Here is a 17226-nt window from a genome sequence, read left to right as displayed (position 1 = left end):
GAGAGACAGAAAGGAAGAGAGAGAAAATGAATAAATAAATTAATAGTGTTGATTGTGAAATGAAAAATAAGAGATGAGATGTAGCAGGTTATGAAATGATGTGTTAAAATAGATAAAAATAAGTTTTTTGAGTGTTAAATACTAAAATTTTGTAATTAACTTGATGTGCATGCTCTTAACTCTTTTTTTTTTTTTTTTTTAGCTTTTATCTCTGGCCACAAGTAAATAATTATTGTTCACTGTTAATTCTTTTTTGTTAGTTTGTTGGGGTTGATGCGTGGAGTTTTTGTGAATTTTTAACTATCTTTTTAGCATCTTGACTAACCTGCTCACAGTAATCACCATGTAATCGGTTTGATGTTATTTTTCTGTGAGCTCCAGGTTTCAATTTTAAACTCCTCAGCTCCGTCTCCTTTTTGTTGCTTTTGCTTACCCAATTAGCGATCTTGCTTCCAATTTTGCAACTTTGGCCGAGAATTTGTAGTCTGATGGGATGGGATGGGATGGATCTGTGTTCATTAATTAGAGATACAATCCAAATTAAACTTGATCAATCCTCAACCAATGAAATGGAAGGAAGAGAATATTCCATCATTTGGGGCTAAGATAATCTTGAAAACATCATTGAAGGAAAAAATGCTAATCAATAACCTATGGCCACCTCAGCAAAAGCATGGTTTCCTTTTATTGATGGCAATAGCAACTCATAATCCTTTTTAACAATTTGTTCATTTTGTCTTGGACCACCCCACTTGCACCACCATAACAAATCTCTAACACGTAAAGATATTATTCAAATCAACCCAACAAACAGAAAAATTCAAGCCTGCAAAGACCCATGTTCTATCTATCTCTCTCAGGTACAAACTTCTTAATGAAATAGTATATTAATTTCATGCAATTTGGTCTCTGATGCATCATCATCAACGTCACTCTTTGAGCTTCTTCCATTCCAACTTGTCGAGGTCTCCCTCTTCCTTAGCATGATCTCTCTCCCATTTCTTTCCTCTTATATGTTTAGGCTTTCTCTTATCCAATCCTTTTTTCTCGACTTTCTCCAACTTTCTCCAACTTTCTCTCCCTCCCCTCAATGCCAGAAATGAAGAGAGAAGTGAGCACCACCTGCCTCTCTGTCTCCTTAGTTTATTTGCATAATCTGTTGCTAACAATAAATATATAATACATTCTTATTTTTTCAGGTCATGTGGCCTCGATTAGTAGCCAACAAATTCCTCAGGAAGACATTGGGAAGCAACAATTTTGTCACAGATTTTCCGGGCAACATAGAAGACATTCTGGAAATTCCAAGCTCAGACCAAACATCTCCAAGACCTAAGACTGTCTTCAATCATCGCAACGACGTGCATAAGTAAGCAAACATTTAATGCTATCTCCCTCAACCCCATATTGTAAAGTCGGTCTATCTCTAATATATGTACTTCAAGTAATGCAATATATCTGAGTTATTCTGTTATTTTATTTTCTTATTTAATCTCTTTCTCTTAGGGTTTTCGTTAGTACTTGGAACGTTGGTGGGATTGCACCACACGATGATTTGAATATTGAGGATTTGTTCGATACATGCAACAATTCCATTGACATTTATGTGATTGGGTAATTCTACAACTCCAAATAAAGAAACTAGAATGAATAAACTACAATTTTTTTTTTTAAATGATTTAATGATATTCCCTATTCAGGTTTCAAGAAATCGTGCCCCTAAGAGCATCAAATGTTCTAGGATCAGAGAAGGGTAAAATTTCTATGAAATGGAATTCCTTAATTAGAGAAGCTTTGAACAAGAAAATACACAGCCGGGAACATGACCAATATAATCATCTACCAGAAATTGCAAAAAACGGAAAGTCCGTTGAAAGCAGCATTCCTCAAGATTACCAGTGTATCATAAGTAAGCAAATGGTTGGGATAATGATATCGGTTTGGGTTCGAAACAATCTCCGTCCTTTCATCAAGCATCCAAGCGTCTCATGTGTAGGTTGTGGCATCATGAGCTGCCTAGGAAACAAGGTAATTCATAATTTATTTTACACAGCACTAGTTCCTTAATATTTTAACCTGATGATGTTGAATGTTTATCAATTGTCAACGAAGTAATGCTACATAATAAACCAACAAGTCATAGTTGCATAGCCGTACGTAATTTTTTGCCAACCAATAGGGTTCTATGTATGATGCCTCCCATGTGTTTGCAATGTATAGTGCACCAATCAACTGAAACATATGAAAAAGTAATACATTTGAATATTGTTGAAATCGATCTTATTTTCTATTCTTTTTATTCTCAGGGGCAGTGTCTGTTAGATTTCAGTTGCATGGAACAAACCTATGCTTTGTGTGCTGTCATCTAGCTTCAGGAGGTAGAGAAGGGATGAGAAGTATAGAAACTCCGACGTAGCTGAAATATTTTCTCGGACAAGTTTTCCTAGACGCCCTTTACTTGATTTGCCACGAAAGATTCTTGATCATGAGTATGTAAATTTCATTATCGTGTATCTGTCAAAAATGGTCGACCAAACCACTATTTTATCACGAAAAATCTATTAATCAACGTTTCTTTTGCTAAAAATAATGAGAGAGTAATATTATTAATATTACAAATTTTATTATACACCTTACAAACTGATCACCAATAAAAAGTAAAAATAAAAATAAAACTTAGATATTCATTTATTATATTGTTCATAATCTACTAATATTCATTATCACATAAATATTATTGTAGTAAAATTGCTAATAATTTTAGCACTTTCCATAATAAGAATGGCATAAAATAGATATAATTTCTAACATGTTATAGCATAACTTTCCCGATTTAATTTCAACACATAGTGTATTAACTATTGTAGCATAAATAATATTATCTTGCTCATCAAAAAAATAAATAAAATAAAATTATCTTGAGGACAATGAAATTTGATGCAACTATACATTTAAATTTAATTAAAAACCAAAAGTACAATATTCAAGAAACTGTATTTAAGCTTTGTGCAAATAAAAATATAGAAGATACGAAACTATCTGCAACAGGTTAAACAGCATTATTGCTTTCCATCCAACTTTGAATTTGTCCTTTTAATTAAGGCGGCCAAATTGTTAAATTATTCCTAGGTGGTTTAGATGTGGTATTTTTCTGTAATTTCCTTTTCAATCAGGGTAGTTGTTGAAAGAATATTTAATATGGTGGGCTAAGTGAGTTAGGGTTGCTAAACCACCTGAAAAACATGATTTCTCAAAGTGCAAAACCACTAGTGTAATAAACACCCTTCTAAATTATATAAAAAGTTGATCGTAACCATAACCATAGACTTAATGCTAATAATAATTTAAGTTAATTTTTGACTTTATAATATCTTGATGATGTCAGCAAGTTAATTATGTTTGGTTCAATGCAGCCAAGTTATCTTTCTTGGGGACTTAAATTATAGAATTTCCCTACCAGAAGAAACAACACGATTATTAACAAATAGAGGCGAGTGGAATGCATTACAAGAAAACGATCAGGTAACCAAATACACAATTTTTAGATGTCTAAATTCTAAAAGTCGTGTGTGTGTATATATATATAAATATATGAAATTCTTCCTATTGTTACTCTAGTTGACTGGAACATTTTTTTTTAATGGAAATGAAGCTAAGGATGGAGCTTAGGGATGGTCAAATATTCCAAGGTTGGCAAGAAGGAATAATCAAATTTGCTCCCACTTACAAATATTATCCGAATTCTGATTTATATTATGGATGTCTTGAAGGCGTAAAGGGTGAAAAAAGACGCGCACCCGCGTGGTAATATATATATTTTTTAATTTTATTTTTATGTATAATCTTTTGGACAATAAAAAATAACAATGACATGGGTAGAACAAATTTTATAACTTTTTTCACAATTAGGTATAGTGATATATTGTAATTAATGCAACATTACTTCTACGTAGAACCATCACTAATATCATTTTTATTCTAAACCAATTATAATTAATTTACTATCTATCTTAACAGTTATGAAAATGTGTAATTTATTGCCATTAAACTTATTGTTAAAAAAAAAATTTCAAAGTGACATTTTGGATTTTAGATGGGAATTCATGTCAGGAACGTCATTTTGTTTTTCTGCTTTTTTAGGTGCGATCGGGTAATTTGGTATGGAAAGGGTTTAAAGCAGCATAAATACAGTAGAAGTGAACTAAAGTTGTCAGATCATAGACCTGTCAAAGCAATATTTACAGCAGAAGTTGGGGTTACACAAACGTTGAAAGGATTTCAAAGTTTTTTCCTATCCGACAGGTTTGAGCGAATTACAAGCCACTTTGAGTTATCTGCCTCCACTGATGATATTCTATGTAAAGGTAGATCAAGTTTGCAAATGTAAAATTAAACTAAACCTATAAGATGGTATATATATGGTGTTTGAACACAAAATGAAAAGGAAAAAAAAAAAACACCGAGTGTAGAAGCTTCTGTCATATATTTTTATATATGCTAGCAGACGAGTATACAGCGATTTTTTTTTTTTTTGAGTGTACCGTGAAGTTGGTTTCATTATTCTCCATGGTTTTATATAGTTAAGAGTCTTGGAGAGCCAGTCCAAAAAGTCGCTATTTCTCTTTCAAAGATAATATGAAGGTTCGTTTTTATCCAAGAAGAATAGTCCAAATTGAAGAGCTTACCTGATGCTCCCAGCCACGGTGTTGCATCCTCACGCAGTGCATGTGGTCTTTAATTAATTCCAAATAATTCTCAGTGGCAGCATGAAATACAATTTGGCAACTTTGAGATTGAAGAAATAAGGGGAGAAGATAAAGATTAAGAACCAGTTATTATCGTAAGACAAAACTGTGAGTTGGACCATGCGTCATCCTCCATATACAAATATACCGCTGCTAATTTGTTTATTTATTAACATGGAGTGGGAGATTAAAGTTATTTTTCTTTTATGCATTTGAGATATGATTCAATAACTACAAACAGTTAAAACAAAGATAGCTAGAATTTTCCTCCAAATTGATGCGGAAGAATATGACTTTAACCTAGTTGCTAGATAGCAATTGAAATAACATTATGTTTATACCTTATTTAATAATCACATACCGATCAAGATAAGTTAATAGCCATTTTATTGAAAGCTCAAATTAATAATAATATATGTTGTTACATTGATGGTTTAAATTTCTTTTACCAAACCAGTTCGAGAAATACTTGTGCAAACACCCCCAAAAACAATGGTTCAATCTAATTGGACCTATCCTAAATTGTGTTCCTGTAAGGGTCATATTTTTATATATTGACATATTTGAGCCAAAACACACTTTACATGTATTTGAGTCTTAATTTTAAGTGTGTTCAAGAACAAACACAAGTGGTACTATCGAAAATATAAGACTACACAAGAAAAGCTAAAGATACAGGATTTCAATACCTGTCGATCTATCAATAATAAATAATTCTCGATACCTAGTTTGACACCTCTTGATTTATCGAGTTATGAAAAAACTTAAAAGTAATTTTTATTTCAACCCACGATGACTTGGGCCATCTTGGAATTTGTGCATTAGGGTTCTAGAACATACAAAAGAGATATTTTATGACCGTAATCATATACATAGATAGACAAATGCATACCTAAAGGTGTTGCGACACTCTATGTGCCTAGGGTTTTGCACCAACTTACTATCGATTCATCAAAGAGTAATTTGAAGAATATTGCAAAAGCTACATCAATCAAGTGGTTATTGTGGTGTTACTCATGGATAGGAGATTCATACAAATGAGAAGTCTTCTGCAAGAAGTAGTCCAATTGGGATTAAAGCTAAGCTTTCTTATAGATTAGGTTGTGTTAGGTTAAAGATTGCCTCAATTAATTAATTCAATTACCCAAGTTGATTATTATTTAAATTACATGCAAATAACGTGGAGACACAGTCAAATCACCAAACTAAATTAGATGTAGCGGAAAATAAATTTAGCATGGCGATTTGATCGCGATGGGGAAAATCTATGTAAACAAAAACCTCATTAGGTGAATTTCAAACCACCACTCCCGAGGAATCCACTAATTAATAATCAAGTTATTACAAGTATAAAGAATCTTACCCCACTAATATACCCCAAAATACCAACCTACAGTTGAACCTACTAAATTATACTAGTATCAGCTCCAATACTCAATTGGACTTATTTTTGTAAAAACTTCTCTTTGCATGGACTCCAGTACGTGACTAACAACACAGCAACTTGATGTTATTGTGTGATGCAGAGTTCATCAATCATTGTTTGTTGATCTGAAAGTAGCTTGGTACATAACCCAAAGCAAACAAGAAGTCGCAACACTCCTGGAATGCATGTATCTGAATATATGTCTCTATATCTATGATGACGGCTCTATAAGATAGCTTTTATATGCTCTGAAATCCTAATGCACAAAACCCTAGGAAAGCCTTATCATCGTGGGCTGAAAATAGATCTTAAAACTCAAAATTCATGAATCTCAATAGATCGAGAGGTATTAAGCCAAGTATTGAGGTTCAGTAAATCTCAATAAATTGATAGGTGCGAGCATACCATCTCGCACTCCCACGCGCAATTCATGCCCCCATGGGAAGTACATCTTAACCGAATGGACTGGAGGCAGATATTTGGGAGCCACCGTCTAGGAACCAAAGTGGGCCTTTTGAGCCTCTTACTTACATAGGTTTGCACACTAGACATTGAGTTCAGAGTTAGGGTAAAGCTTGAGAATGTGTTAGGTATCCAAGACCACCCGACTTGTGAGACGGCCTTCATTATAGTTGATAGTCTATTTAAAAAAAAAAAAAAATTCTATGTGCCTAGGGTTTTGCACCAACTTACTATCGATTCATCAAAGAGTAATTTGAAGAATATTGCAAAAGCTACATCAATCAAGTGGTTATTGTGGTGTTACTCATGGATAGGAGATTCATACAAATGAGAAGTCTTCTGCAAGAAGTAGTCCAATTGGGATTAAAGCTAAGCTTTCTTATAGATTAGGTTGTGTTAGGTTAAAGATTGCCTCAATTAATTAATTCAATTACCCAAGTTGATTATTATTTAAATTACATGCAAATAACGTGGAGACACAGTCAAATCACCAAACTAAATTAGATGTAGCGGAAAATAAATTTAGCATGGCGATTTGATCGCGATGGGGAAAATCTATGTAGACAAAAACCTCATTAGGTGAATTTCAAACCACCACTCCCGAGGAATCCACTAATCAATAATCAAGTTATTACAAGTATAAAGAATCTTACCCCACTAGTATACCCCAAAATACCAACCTACAGTTGAACCTACTAAACTATACCAGTATCAGCTCCAATACTCAATTGGATTTATTTTTGTAAAAACTTCTCTTTGCATGGACTCCAGTACGTGACTAACAACGCAGCAACTTGATGTTATTGTGTGATGCAGAGTTCATCAATCATTGTTTGTTGATCTGAAAGTAGCTTGGTACATAACCTAAAGCAAACAAGAAGTCGCAACACTCCTGGAATGCATGTATCTGAATATATGTCTCTATATCTATGATGACGGCTCTATAAGATAGTTTTTATATGCTCTGAAATCCTAATGCACAAAACCCTAGGAAAGCCTTATCATCGTGGGCTGAAAATAGATCTTAAAACTCAAAATTCATGAATCTCAATAGATCGAGAGGTATTAAGCCAAGTATCGAGGTTCAGTAAATCTCAATAAATCGATAGGTGCGAGCATACCATCTCGCACTCCCACGCACAATTCATGCCCCCATGGGAAGTACATCTTAACCGAATGGACTGGAGGCAGATATTTGGGAGCCACCGTCTAGGAACCAAAGTGGGCCTTTTGAGCCTCTTACTTACATAGGTTTCCACACTAGACATTGAGTTCAAAGTTAGGGTAAAGCTTGAGAATGTGTTAGGTATCCAAGACCACCCGACTTGTGAAACGGCCTTCATTATAGTTGATAGTCCATGTTTAAAAAAAAAAGAAATTAGGACAAAATTTAGCTACAAAATTGGTTATACCCTAATGCTACAACCTTATTCAATATCTTTTTATTGGAAGTGAATTTTGACAAAGTCATCATTAGATTGCGTTTTCTTCTTATATCCTACATGTTTGCAAAATTTCTACAAAATTAAAGATCAAAAGTCATGTCATTAATAAATTGTTTAAATTGCAAGTTTTTATAATTTAAAATTATGCATAAAATATAAAATTATAGATTTTATAGTAAATAATATCCGATTGGCGCAAAATTTAATATGAGTATTAAGAGCATAAAGAACATCCAATTCAACCGTTAGATTTTTAGTAATGTTAATAATATTGAGAAATGTTGAAACCTTATGCTACAACTATTTTCGTAGCTAAACTTTGTCTAAGAAATTATTAAAAGAGCTGTAATCCTTAACATAAACATACATCATGCATTAAATGAAAAGAGCACACAAAAACATGTTAAAGATTGCATCACACATAAAAGGAAACATATTAAAACACAATTAAACAGAGTATATTAAAAAGAAAGATCAAATAAACAAAACATGCAAGGAAATTTGTCAAATCAATCTTAACATGGCAAAAAAAGACTAAAGTAAACATGAAAAAAAAAATCAATTAATTAATCTAAAACATAGAATTCAAAAACAAACTAATCACAAAACACATGGGAATTAATTAATTAAATCAAAACAAAGTTTTGCCCTATTTTGAGTTCGGGGGTGCATACAAATACTCGACCATCCGAGTGCATCTTCGAGTATGCATATGCATCCTTAGCACAAAATTTGCAAAACACACATTTTAATTGAATCAATTACATGCATGAGTTTAAATCAACGAGAAGTACAAAGGAGACACCAAAAACCAAACAAAACTATATCATGGTTAGGTTAACATCATGAGACAAATATCAAAATAATCTAATAAAGCACATGTAAATACTTCTATATATTAGAAAATATTAATTTGAAATTTAGAGCGATGAACAAAAGGAACCATAAAGGAAATACTCCAACAAAGCACAATTAAATCACGTGTCTGTATTAAACAACATCATATAACATACATTATTGTTAAACCAAACAAAAACAATATAAATAAACTAAAACAATATATTCATGTGGATCTTATTAAGCAAAGAAGGAAATCATTGTAAGAAAACTACCTTGCTTTAGGCTCACAGATTTAGAGTTAATTAAGAACAAAATATTTGAAAATATTTTGTAAAAATGAATTAGGAACTAGTTTATGCCTTAGTAAAGTGATAGATAGAGGTTTTGAATCATGTAAAAAAAAAAACATGCTAGCTACTGTGTGTGTTGTTAGGACATATGTGAATCATGTTAGGAACATATGTCAATATAATATTGGCTAATCTTTTGACAAACGCATTTACTTGTAATTAGATAGATCTAGTATATGTTTAATGCTTCAAGAAACAAGGTTTCAAGTTAAGTATTAAAGTCATGCAAGTCTGTCCAAGAATCAAGTAAAAAAGTGCTGGATTTTAAAACTCGACAGATAACATCTATCGAGGTTTAAAAGGCAATTTAGCCTGATGCTTGACAACTGCTCAATAAATAGGGTATTTATCGAGATTTAAGAAAATCAATTTTTTAGATCTGATATCACTCCAATATGTGTATAGATGTTTGGGCTTTCTTTTCTCATAACCCTAAACATATAAAAAGATTTTTTTAAGGGCCGTCATAGCTGATGCACCTCAATGCAAAAGTTTTTCACAAAAATATTGTGAACCGGAGACATATGCCCTAATTCATCTTTCTCTTGAAAAAGCTGCTGTGTTTTTATGCCGTAGGGTTTTGTAATCAAGGAGTTTCATGATCTTCATCGTGTTGATGAATTAAAGAACTTTGCAACCAACATCCTTCTCAAGTTGGTGTGTAAATCGCGTTCTAGGATCCATGCATCGAATTGGTTAGTCACATACTGAGAGCTGTGCATTGAAATGAGAAATTATCACTACAGAACAAGTCCAATTAGGTATTGGGGGTAAAGGTTTAAATGTAGGTTAGTATAAGGTACTAGGATTCCTTTACTTGTAACAGCTTGTGATAATAGTAGATTCTCGGAAATTGTGACCTTAAAATCACCTGGTGGGATTTTTGTCGTGTAAGTTTTCCCCATTTGAAAACAAAACACTGTGTCAACTTTATTTTCCGCTGCATATTAACTTAGTTGGTGATTTATTTGTACTACCATGCATATTGCATGGTAATTAACTTAATCAATTCACTTGTCTAATTAATTAGTTAATTTATCATAAATGGTTAATACATTCTTGACCTATCAAGTGGTATCAGAGCAGGCACACTCTGATTAGGATTAATCTTTACTGCGTGATCTATTGACCCCTGTTGTTATGGCTGCAACCAGCATGAAAAGATCTTTATTTTCAAATACATCTTATTTTTCTAATCTCTACTTGTTTAAGTGTATCAGAAAATGCAAGTCTAAAAGTTGTTTGAATTCAATCATGATGATCATTGGAAAAGATCTTAACTTGACAAAGAAGAAACTATACCGTCTCAGAATGAAATTGTGCAGAGGAGTTCATCTGAGAAGAGTGAAAGTTAAAAGTTTTGTTCATAAATGGCAGATGAGAGAAAACACCATTCCTACCGATCTATCATCTAAGCACGAAGTGTGCTTCATGATGAAGTTCATATGTTTGTGGTACATTGATAGCGGCTGCTCAAGATACATGACTGGAGACCAATCTCTTCTTAAGGTTTTCGAGTCTAAGAAATGTGGTAATGTCACTTTTGGTGATGGGAGCAAATCACAGATTAAAGGAAAGGTAACCATCTCATTACCTAGACTGCCAGACATTGCAAATGTGCTATATGTAGAAAGTCTAAGAGTGAACATGTTGAGTATAAGTCAAATATGTGATCTAGACTTTATAGTGCTATTCTCAAAGGGAAAATGCCATGCGTTGGATGAGTCTGGAAAGAAACTCAAAAGTTGTGTTCGTACTCTAAACAATTGTTATGGTTTAGTCGCTAATGCTAATATTGTGTGCAATAGTATTTGGTTGCCAAACGAAGATCTATGGCATCAAAGGATGGGACATGCTAGTTACAAATATCTTTCAATTGTATCATAGCATGAATCAGTTTTAGGGATGCTCAAGCTCAGTAGAGTGAACAATGTGGTGTGTGGACCATGTCAACTTGGAAAACAGACAAAAGCTAAACATCCAGGCACTCAGACATCCACTACATCTAGACCATTAAAGCTACTACATCTGGATCTCATGGGTTCAACCGGAACTGAGTCTTTTGGTGGAAAGAGATACATCATGATTGTGGTAGATGACTTCACTAGGTACACTTGGGTCATCTTTCTACGATCCAAGTCTGATGCTCCTAAGCACATTAAAGCCTTGTGCACAAGATTGCAGAATGAGAAGAGCTTGAAGATTGATTGAATTCAAAGTAATCACGGTAAAGAATTCGAGAACTCTTATATGGAGTCCTTTTGCACTAGATCAGGTATATCTTAAGAATTCTTTGCTTCTATTACTCTTTAGCAGAATGGTGTAGTAAAAAGAAAGAACAGGGTTATTTAGGAGATGGCTAGAGCCATGCTGCACAACAAGGATATGGCTAGAAACTTATAGGGAGAAGTCGTTAACACTGCATGTCATACGGGTAATAGGGTGTATTTTAGACTTGGTACCAAAAAGACTCCCTATGAGCTGTGGAAGGGAAGGAAACCAAATGTTAAGTATTTCAGAATCTTTGGAAGTACTTGTTTCATTCCCAAGGATAGAGAGAATGTAGAAAAATTTGATTCTTGAAGCGATGAAAGAATATTTATGGGATACTCCTCTACAAGTAAGGCTTATCGGGTATACAACAAAAGATCCAAGAAGGTAATGGAAATTGTGAATGTTGTTATCGATGAATTTTCAAAGTCCAGTTTTAAGAAACTTAGTGAGGAAATCCCCAAAGAAATCCTTCCTCCTGAGCCCAAGGACATTCAAGAAATTATTTATTAAGAGCCCGCATCTCTAAGTACTCCGGCACTCCAAGTGTTGTAGAAGGTTCAGCAGACGTACCTACTTCATCTGATTCTAAATCCCATGAAGAGAAAGGACCTTCCTCCTAGATCAAATTGAATCATCCTCCTGAAGTTATTATGGGAAACATGAATGAACTTACATTAAGAAAGCGTACCGTTGATAAATATGTTACTAACTTTGTGTTATATTCTTTTTATTTGTTGTAGGTAGAACCCACCAAGGTTGAAGAAACTCTTCAAGACGAAAGTTGGCTTAAGGCTATGCATAATGAACTACTTCAATTTTAAAGGAATGATATCTAGACTCTAATACCTAGACTGGAAGGTGTGCACATCATCGGCACAAAATGGATATTCTGTAATAAGACTGATGAGGAGGGAAATGTGATTCGCAACAAAGCTCGTCTTGTGGCTCAAGGATACTCTCAAATGGAAGGAGTAGACTATGATGAGAAATTTGCTCTAGTAACCCATATGGAGTCCATCAGAATTCTCCTAGCGCTGGCATGTCACTTGAAGTTCAAGTTTTACCGAATGGATGTAAAGACTGCTTTCTTGAATGGGTTCCTTAAGGAAGATGTTTATGTGGCTCAACCAAAAAGATTCATTGATCCACACTTTCTGGATCATGTGTTGTACCTCAAGAATGCACTTTATAGCTTAAAGCAAGTCTCTAGAGCTTGGTATGATCGGCTCACATAATACTTTGTGTCACATGGATTCACAAGAGGAAAAGCTTATCAAACTCTCTGCATCAAAAGGGAAGACGGCGGGTTGATAGTTGCTCAAGTCTATGTTGATGATATCATCTTTAGGTCGACTAAGGATGAACTTGCTCATAGTTTCTCAAAACTCATGCACGCCGAGTTTGGATGGGTATGATTGGAGAGTTGACTTACTTCCTTGGCTTGCAGATCCATCAACAAGAGTCAAGTATATTCCTATCTCAATCTAAATATGCTAAAAATCTTGTGAAAAAGTTTGGTTTGGAATCTGCTAGTTCTATTAGAACCCCTATGAGCCCAACTGTTAAACTCACTGTTGATTTGTTGGGTAAAAGTGTTAATTCATCTCTCTATAGAAGCATGATAGGTAGTCTTCTTTACCTTACTGCTAGTAGACTTGACATTAGTTACAGTGTGGGAGTGTATGCTAGATATCAGGCTAATCCCAAAGAGTTTTATATGATTGCTTTGAAAAAAATCATAAGGTATGTCAAAACCACTGCCAACTTTGGTGTGTGGTACAACAAGGACACAAATGATGTCTTAGCTAGGTATTATGTCGTAGACTGGGCTGGGAATGTTAATGATAGAAAGAGTACATCAGGGGGTTGTTTTTATGTAGGTAATAATCTTGTCTCCTAGATGAGCAAAAAGTAGAATTCCATCTCATTATCCACTACAGAGGCTGAGTGCATCGCTGCTAGTAGCTGTTGCACCAAACTTCTATGGATGAAAAAACTCCTCCTTGATTACAGTATTCGTCAAGAGCATCTTACCATCTATTGTGACAATACCAGCGCCATCAACATCTCTAAGAATCTGATTTAACATTCTTGAACTAAACACATAGAGATTCGACATCACTTCATTCAAGAGATTGTCGAAGATGGTATTCTCACTCTTGAATTCATTCACACTGATGATCAAAAGGTTGATTTGTTCACCAAACCTCTTGATAGCAAACGGTTTGAATTCCTTCGCCAAAACATTGGTGTTATCTCTATGGATTGATCTCTTCTTCTCCTCCTCATTTCTCATGCATTTGCATGTAGTTTATGCTTTGCTTTGTTTAACATGTTTTTATTGTTTATTTTCAGTTTTGCTTTATTTTGTTTTTTATTAAAAAAAATTTTGAAAAATCAGAAAAATACAAAAACAGTGTGTGTTATGTGTACGTTAGTACTTGTGTACCTTGAATAGTCATTGAAACAAAATTTTCTAAACTTTGTGTCATTTGTAACTTAGATGAGTATCTCTATGCACAACTAAGCAAATGAGCTTTGTGGTTCGTGTTTGTAATGAGTAATATTAAGTAATATCTTGTACTTAATACTCGTATTACTCTTTTTGATGGAAAAGACTAGAAAATCCTAAGAAAAATGCATAAATAACCATCTTGTCACTATTGCCCGTAAATCATAAAATGACATCTATATGCTTCAACATAGCAAAAATGCAATGTCAAAAACATAACATCATTGGGTATTTCTTTTCTCTCTCTTATATACCCATACATGATATGCTTAACAAAAGAAAAATGTGCAAAGAAAAATAAAAGCAAAAAGAATAAAAATGCTTTATATATGCTTGCAAGAGTGTCTTCTATGAGATGTGAGAGTTATAGGATGTACCTCGAAGGTGATAGTCTCCATCAAGCAGTTATGATTGTGTGTGAGTTAAAGTGATTTTCTCATATCTCAAATCGTCATAACATGTAAACACTCATGCAATCTTGCAATGTTTTTCACACACAATATTCTTTGCTACTCTTGACACATGTGCAGGTACAATGTAATTTGGCCATCACAAGGAATACATGTATTAATGTATGCTCAATAAACTGTCTTGACTTATTTTTGAAATATAAAATTCGTTAAACTTGTTTTGTGTGTGTGTGTGTGTGTGTTTTGGATCTAAATGCTTGACATTTTTTTTATGAGAGATGTTTCTGAGAGCTTAAAATATTGTTTGGATCTTTAGTTGAGTAGCATGTTTAATTGTATTCATGTTTATGTTTTTCTATTTTTTGAAATTTTTTTTTAAGCAATCTCAACAGCTTCTCAATACCTCTTGACAAGTAGGCTATCTATCGAGCCTCTTAAGCTTCCTTTCTCATTAGTTATTATCGCATTTTCGATCCATCGAGGTTTTTGAGAATCAAGCTCGATAGCTACTCAACAAATTCTCGATCCATCGAGAAAGTTTTTGTATACTTAATAGATGCTCGATAGCTTCTCGATCCATCGAGGTCACATTGCTGTGGACACCTCTTGATAGCTCCTCATAGCTTCTGGATAGCTCTATCTTGCTTTTTTTTTTTTTAATTCTCAACAACTATCAACACCTCTTGATCCATCAAGAAACTGGGATTTTTATATAATGGGTTAGTGCAATTTCCATTTCATTTTTCTCTATCTCTCTCGATCCTTTCTGAATTCTCACCTTCCCAAACACTTCTCTCTCACTCCAAACTTCATTTCCAAGTGATTTTCGGCCTAAATCAGGTTTTCTTCATCTGGTATGATCCTTTTTCTCTATTCTATCATACATTTCATATTTTCTAACCTAAGTTTTGGGTTTTTGAAAAGTTTTTGGGGTTTTTCATGTTAAATGGGGTTTTTGTGAAATTTTTGGGATGGGTTTTGTGTAAATGATCCTAAATGTTCATGCATTGCATCACATTTGCATTTTTAACAATGTTCATGCATTTTAGATGTGTAATTACTATGTTAAAATGTTGTGTGCTGGTAGGATTGGATTGGGCTAAGCCCATGATGTTTTTTTCTATTGCATGTCATATGTTCATGCATTTTTCATGCATAAGTACTATTTTTTTTTCTATCAAATTGATATTAAACTGTTTGGTGCTTTTCTGTGTCTCTTTGTCTCTGTCTGTCTATCTGTCTGTCTATTTGTCTGTCTGTCTCTCTCTCTCTCTCTCTCTCTCTCTCTCTCTCTCTCTCTCTCTCTCTCTCTCTCTCTAGGTTTCCGAGTGAGAAAAACCAAGAGCTTTTTGAGAAACTTAACCTTAAGAGAAAGATTTGGGCTGAGCGTTCTGTTCTGTTAGATGAACTTGATCCTGCCATTAGGGCTAACTTTGAGCGTCGGGGCTAGTTACCCTTGTTGGATGTTTCTGATCCTCCTCCACCTTCTGCCTTGATTAGAGAGTTCTTTTCGAACATCTCTATCCGCATCTATGATTCCAACACTTTAGTAAAGAGTTGGATACGAGGCGTAGAGTACACCATTACTCCTCAGGTAGTGGCTGATGCTCTAAGGGTACCGTTGGTTAGGAATCCTGTCTATCCATATGACGAGTCTCCCGAGTTGAGCGACATTTTGTCTTACATCACTGGGACTTCTGTCCAGTAGGGTTCTGATCCTGGATCACTTCTGCTGAACTCTCCGGGTTGCACTATCTGTTCTTTAGGATAGCGTGTCATTCCCTCTGGCCCATTTCTCATGTTTACACCATTCCTCTTGAGAGGTGTGTATTTTTGTACGCTCTGGTTACTAATGCTCCTATTAGTTTTCCCCATCTCTTTCTTCGTTCTTTGAACGATGTTTATAGGAGTTCATCTACTTCACATGCTCTTGTTCATCCTATTTTCATTCATAGGATTTTGCTCTATCTTGATCTTAGTGACTTTCCTTCCTCTGAGCCCGTTCATGTGATAGCTCCCATCGGTGCGTCTTTTCTTAGAGAGAGGGCCGCTCATCTTCGAGCTGGTTCGAAACACCCTAGGTCTGAGCCGTCTAGTAACGTACCTCCTCTTTCTTCTTCTACAGGTCTTTCTAGTGAGGATGTTCCTGATCCAGTTGGTGATGATGCTGCTGCTGCTGATGTTCCTCCACCTCCTTCGACCGACTTTGATGTTCGTCGTACTCTGGAGACTATCATGACCGTTCAGGCAGCTCATGGTCAGATTTTGGTGGACTTACTAGATGAGATTCGTGCTCTCCGAGCCGACTTACTGCGACTTCATTCACCCTCACCACCTCCTGTTGATGGCGACCTATGATTGCCCTTTGGCATTCCGTCACAAAAAGGGGGAGTAGAGTTTTGCCTTGTAGAGGAGTTTTGTAGTTAGGGGGAGATTTTTTTTGTTACTTTTTGAGAGGAGCTTGTGGAGTTTTTAGATTGTATCTAGGTGCTTCACTGTGTATATCATTTTTTGGGGATATTCATGTTAGGGGGAGTAACATTGATTGATATACATGTTTTTTTATTGATTCTTGTTGCTTTGTGATTCACTGCTTATTGATTTATATTTATAAGTTGTTCATTCATATATTTCTTTATTTTGTGTTGTGTGAATCTTACAAGAATGTTATACATGTTGTTTTACTCTTTTCTGTCACACATGCGTTTATGCGTTTGTTGAGTATTTCAGGAATATACAGGTTGATTCAACTAAGCTGCTGT

The 17226-nt window shown here is 34.6% G+C and overlaps 1 protein-coding gene across 1 annotated transcript; it reads left to right on the top strand.

Moving 5' to 3' along the window:
• The first annotated feature begins 828 nt into the window (after positions 1 to 828).
• On the top strand, positions 829 to 4845 carry LOC111992281 (type IV inositol polyphosphate 5-phosphatase 9-like). The gene is given in 10 exon segments (XM_065779294.1): positions 829 to 1111; positions 1200 to 1369; positions 1507 to 1614; positions 1701 to 2028; position 2180; positions 2307 to 2384; positions 2387 to 2489; positions 3414 to 3522; positions 3653 to 3804; positions 4141 to 4845. Coding segments are annotated over 10 exon segments (1317 nt in total). The 5' UTR covers positions 829 to 1090; the 3' UTR covers positions 4388 to 4845.
• Positions 4846 to 17226: the final 12381 nt, after the last annotated feature.

This window comes from Quercus suber, unplaced genomic scaffold, assembly GCF_002906115.3.
Source record: "Quercus suber isolate HL8 unplaced genomic scaffold, Cork oak 2.0 scaffold_204, whole genome shotgun sequence".
Classification (NCBI taxonomy): Eukaryota; Viridiplantae; Streptophyta; class Magnoliopsida; order Fagales; family Fagaceae; genus Quercus; species Quercus suber.
The sequence above is the reverse complement of the archived record's forward strand: the minus strand, read 5'-3'. Positions and strand labels throughout refer to the sequence as shown.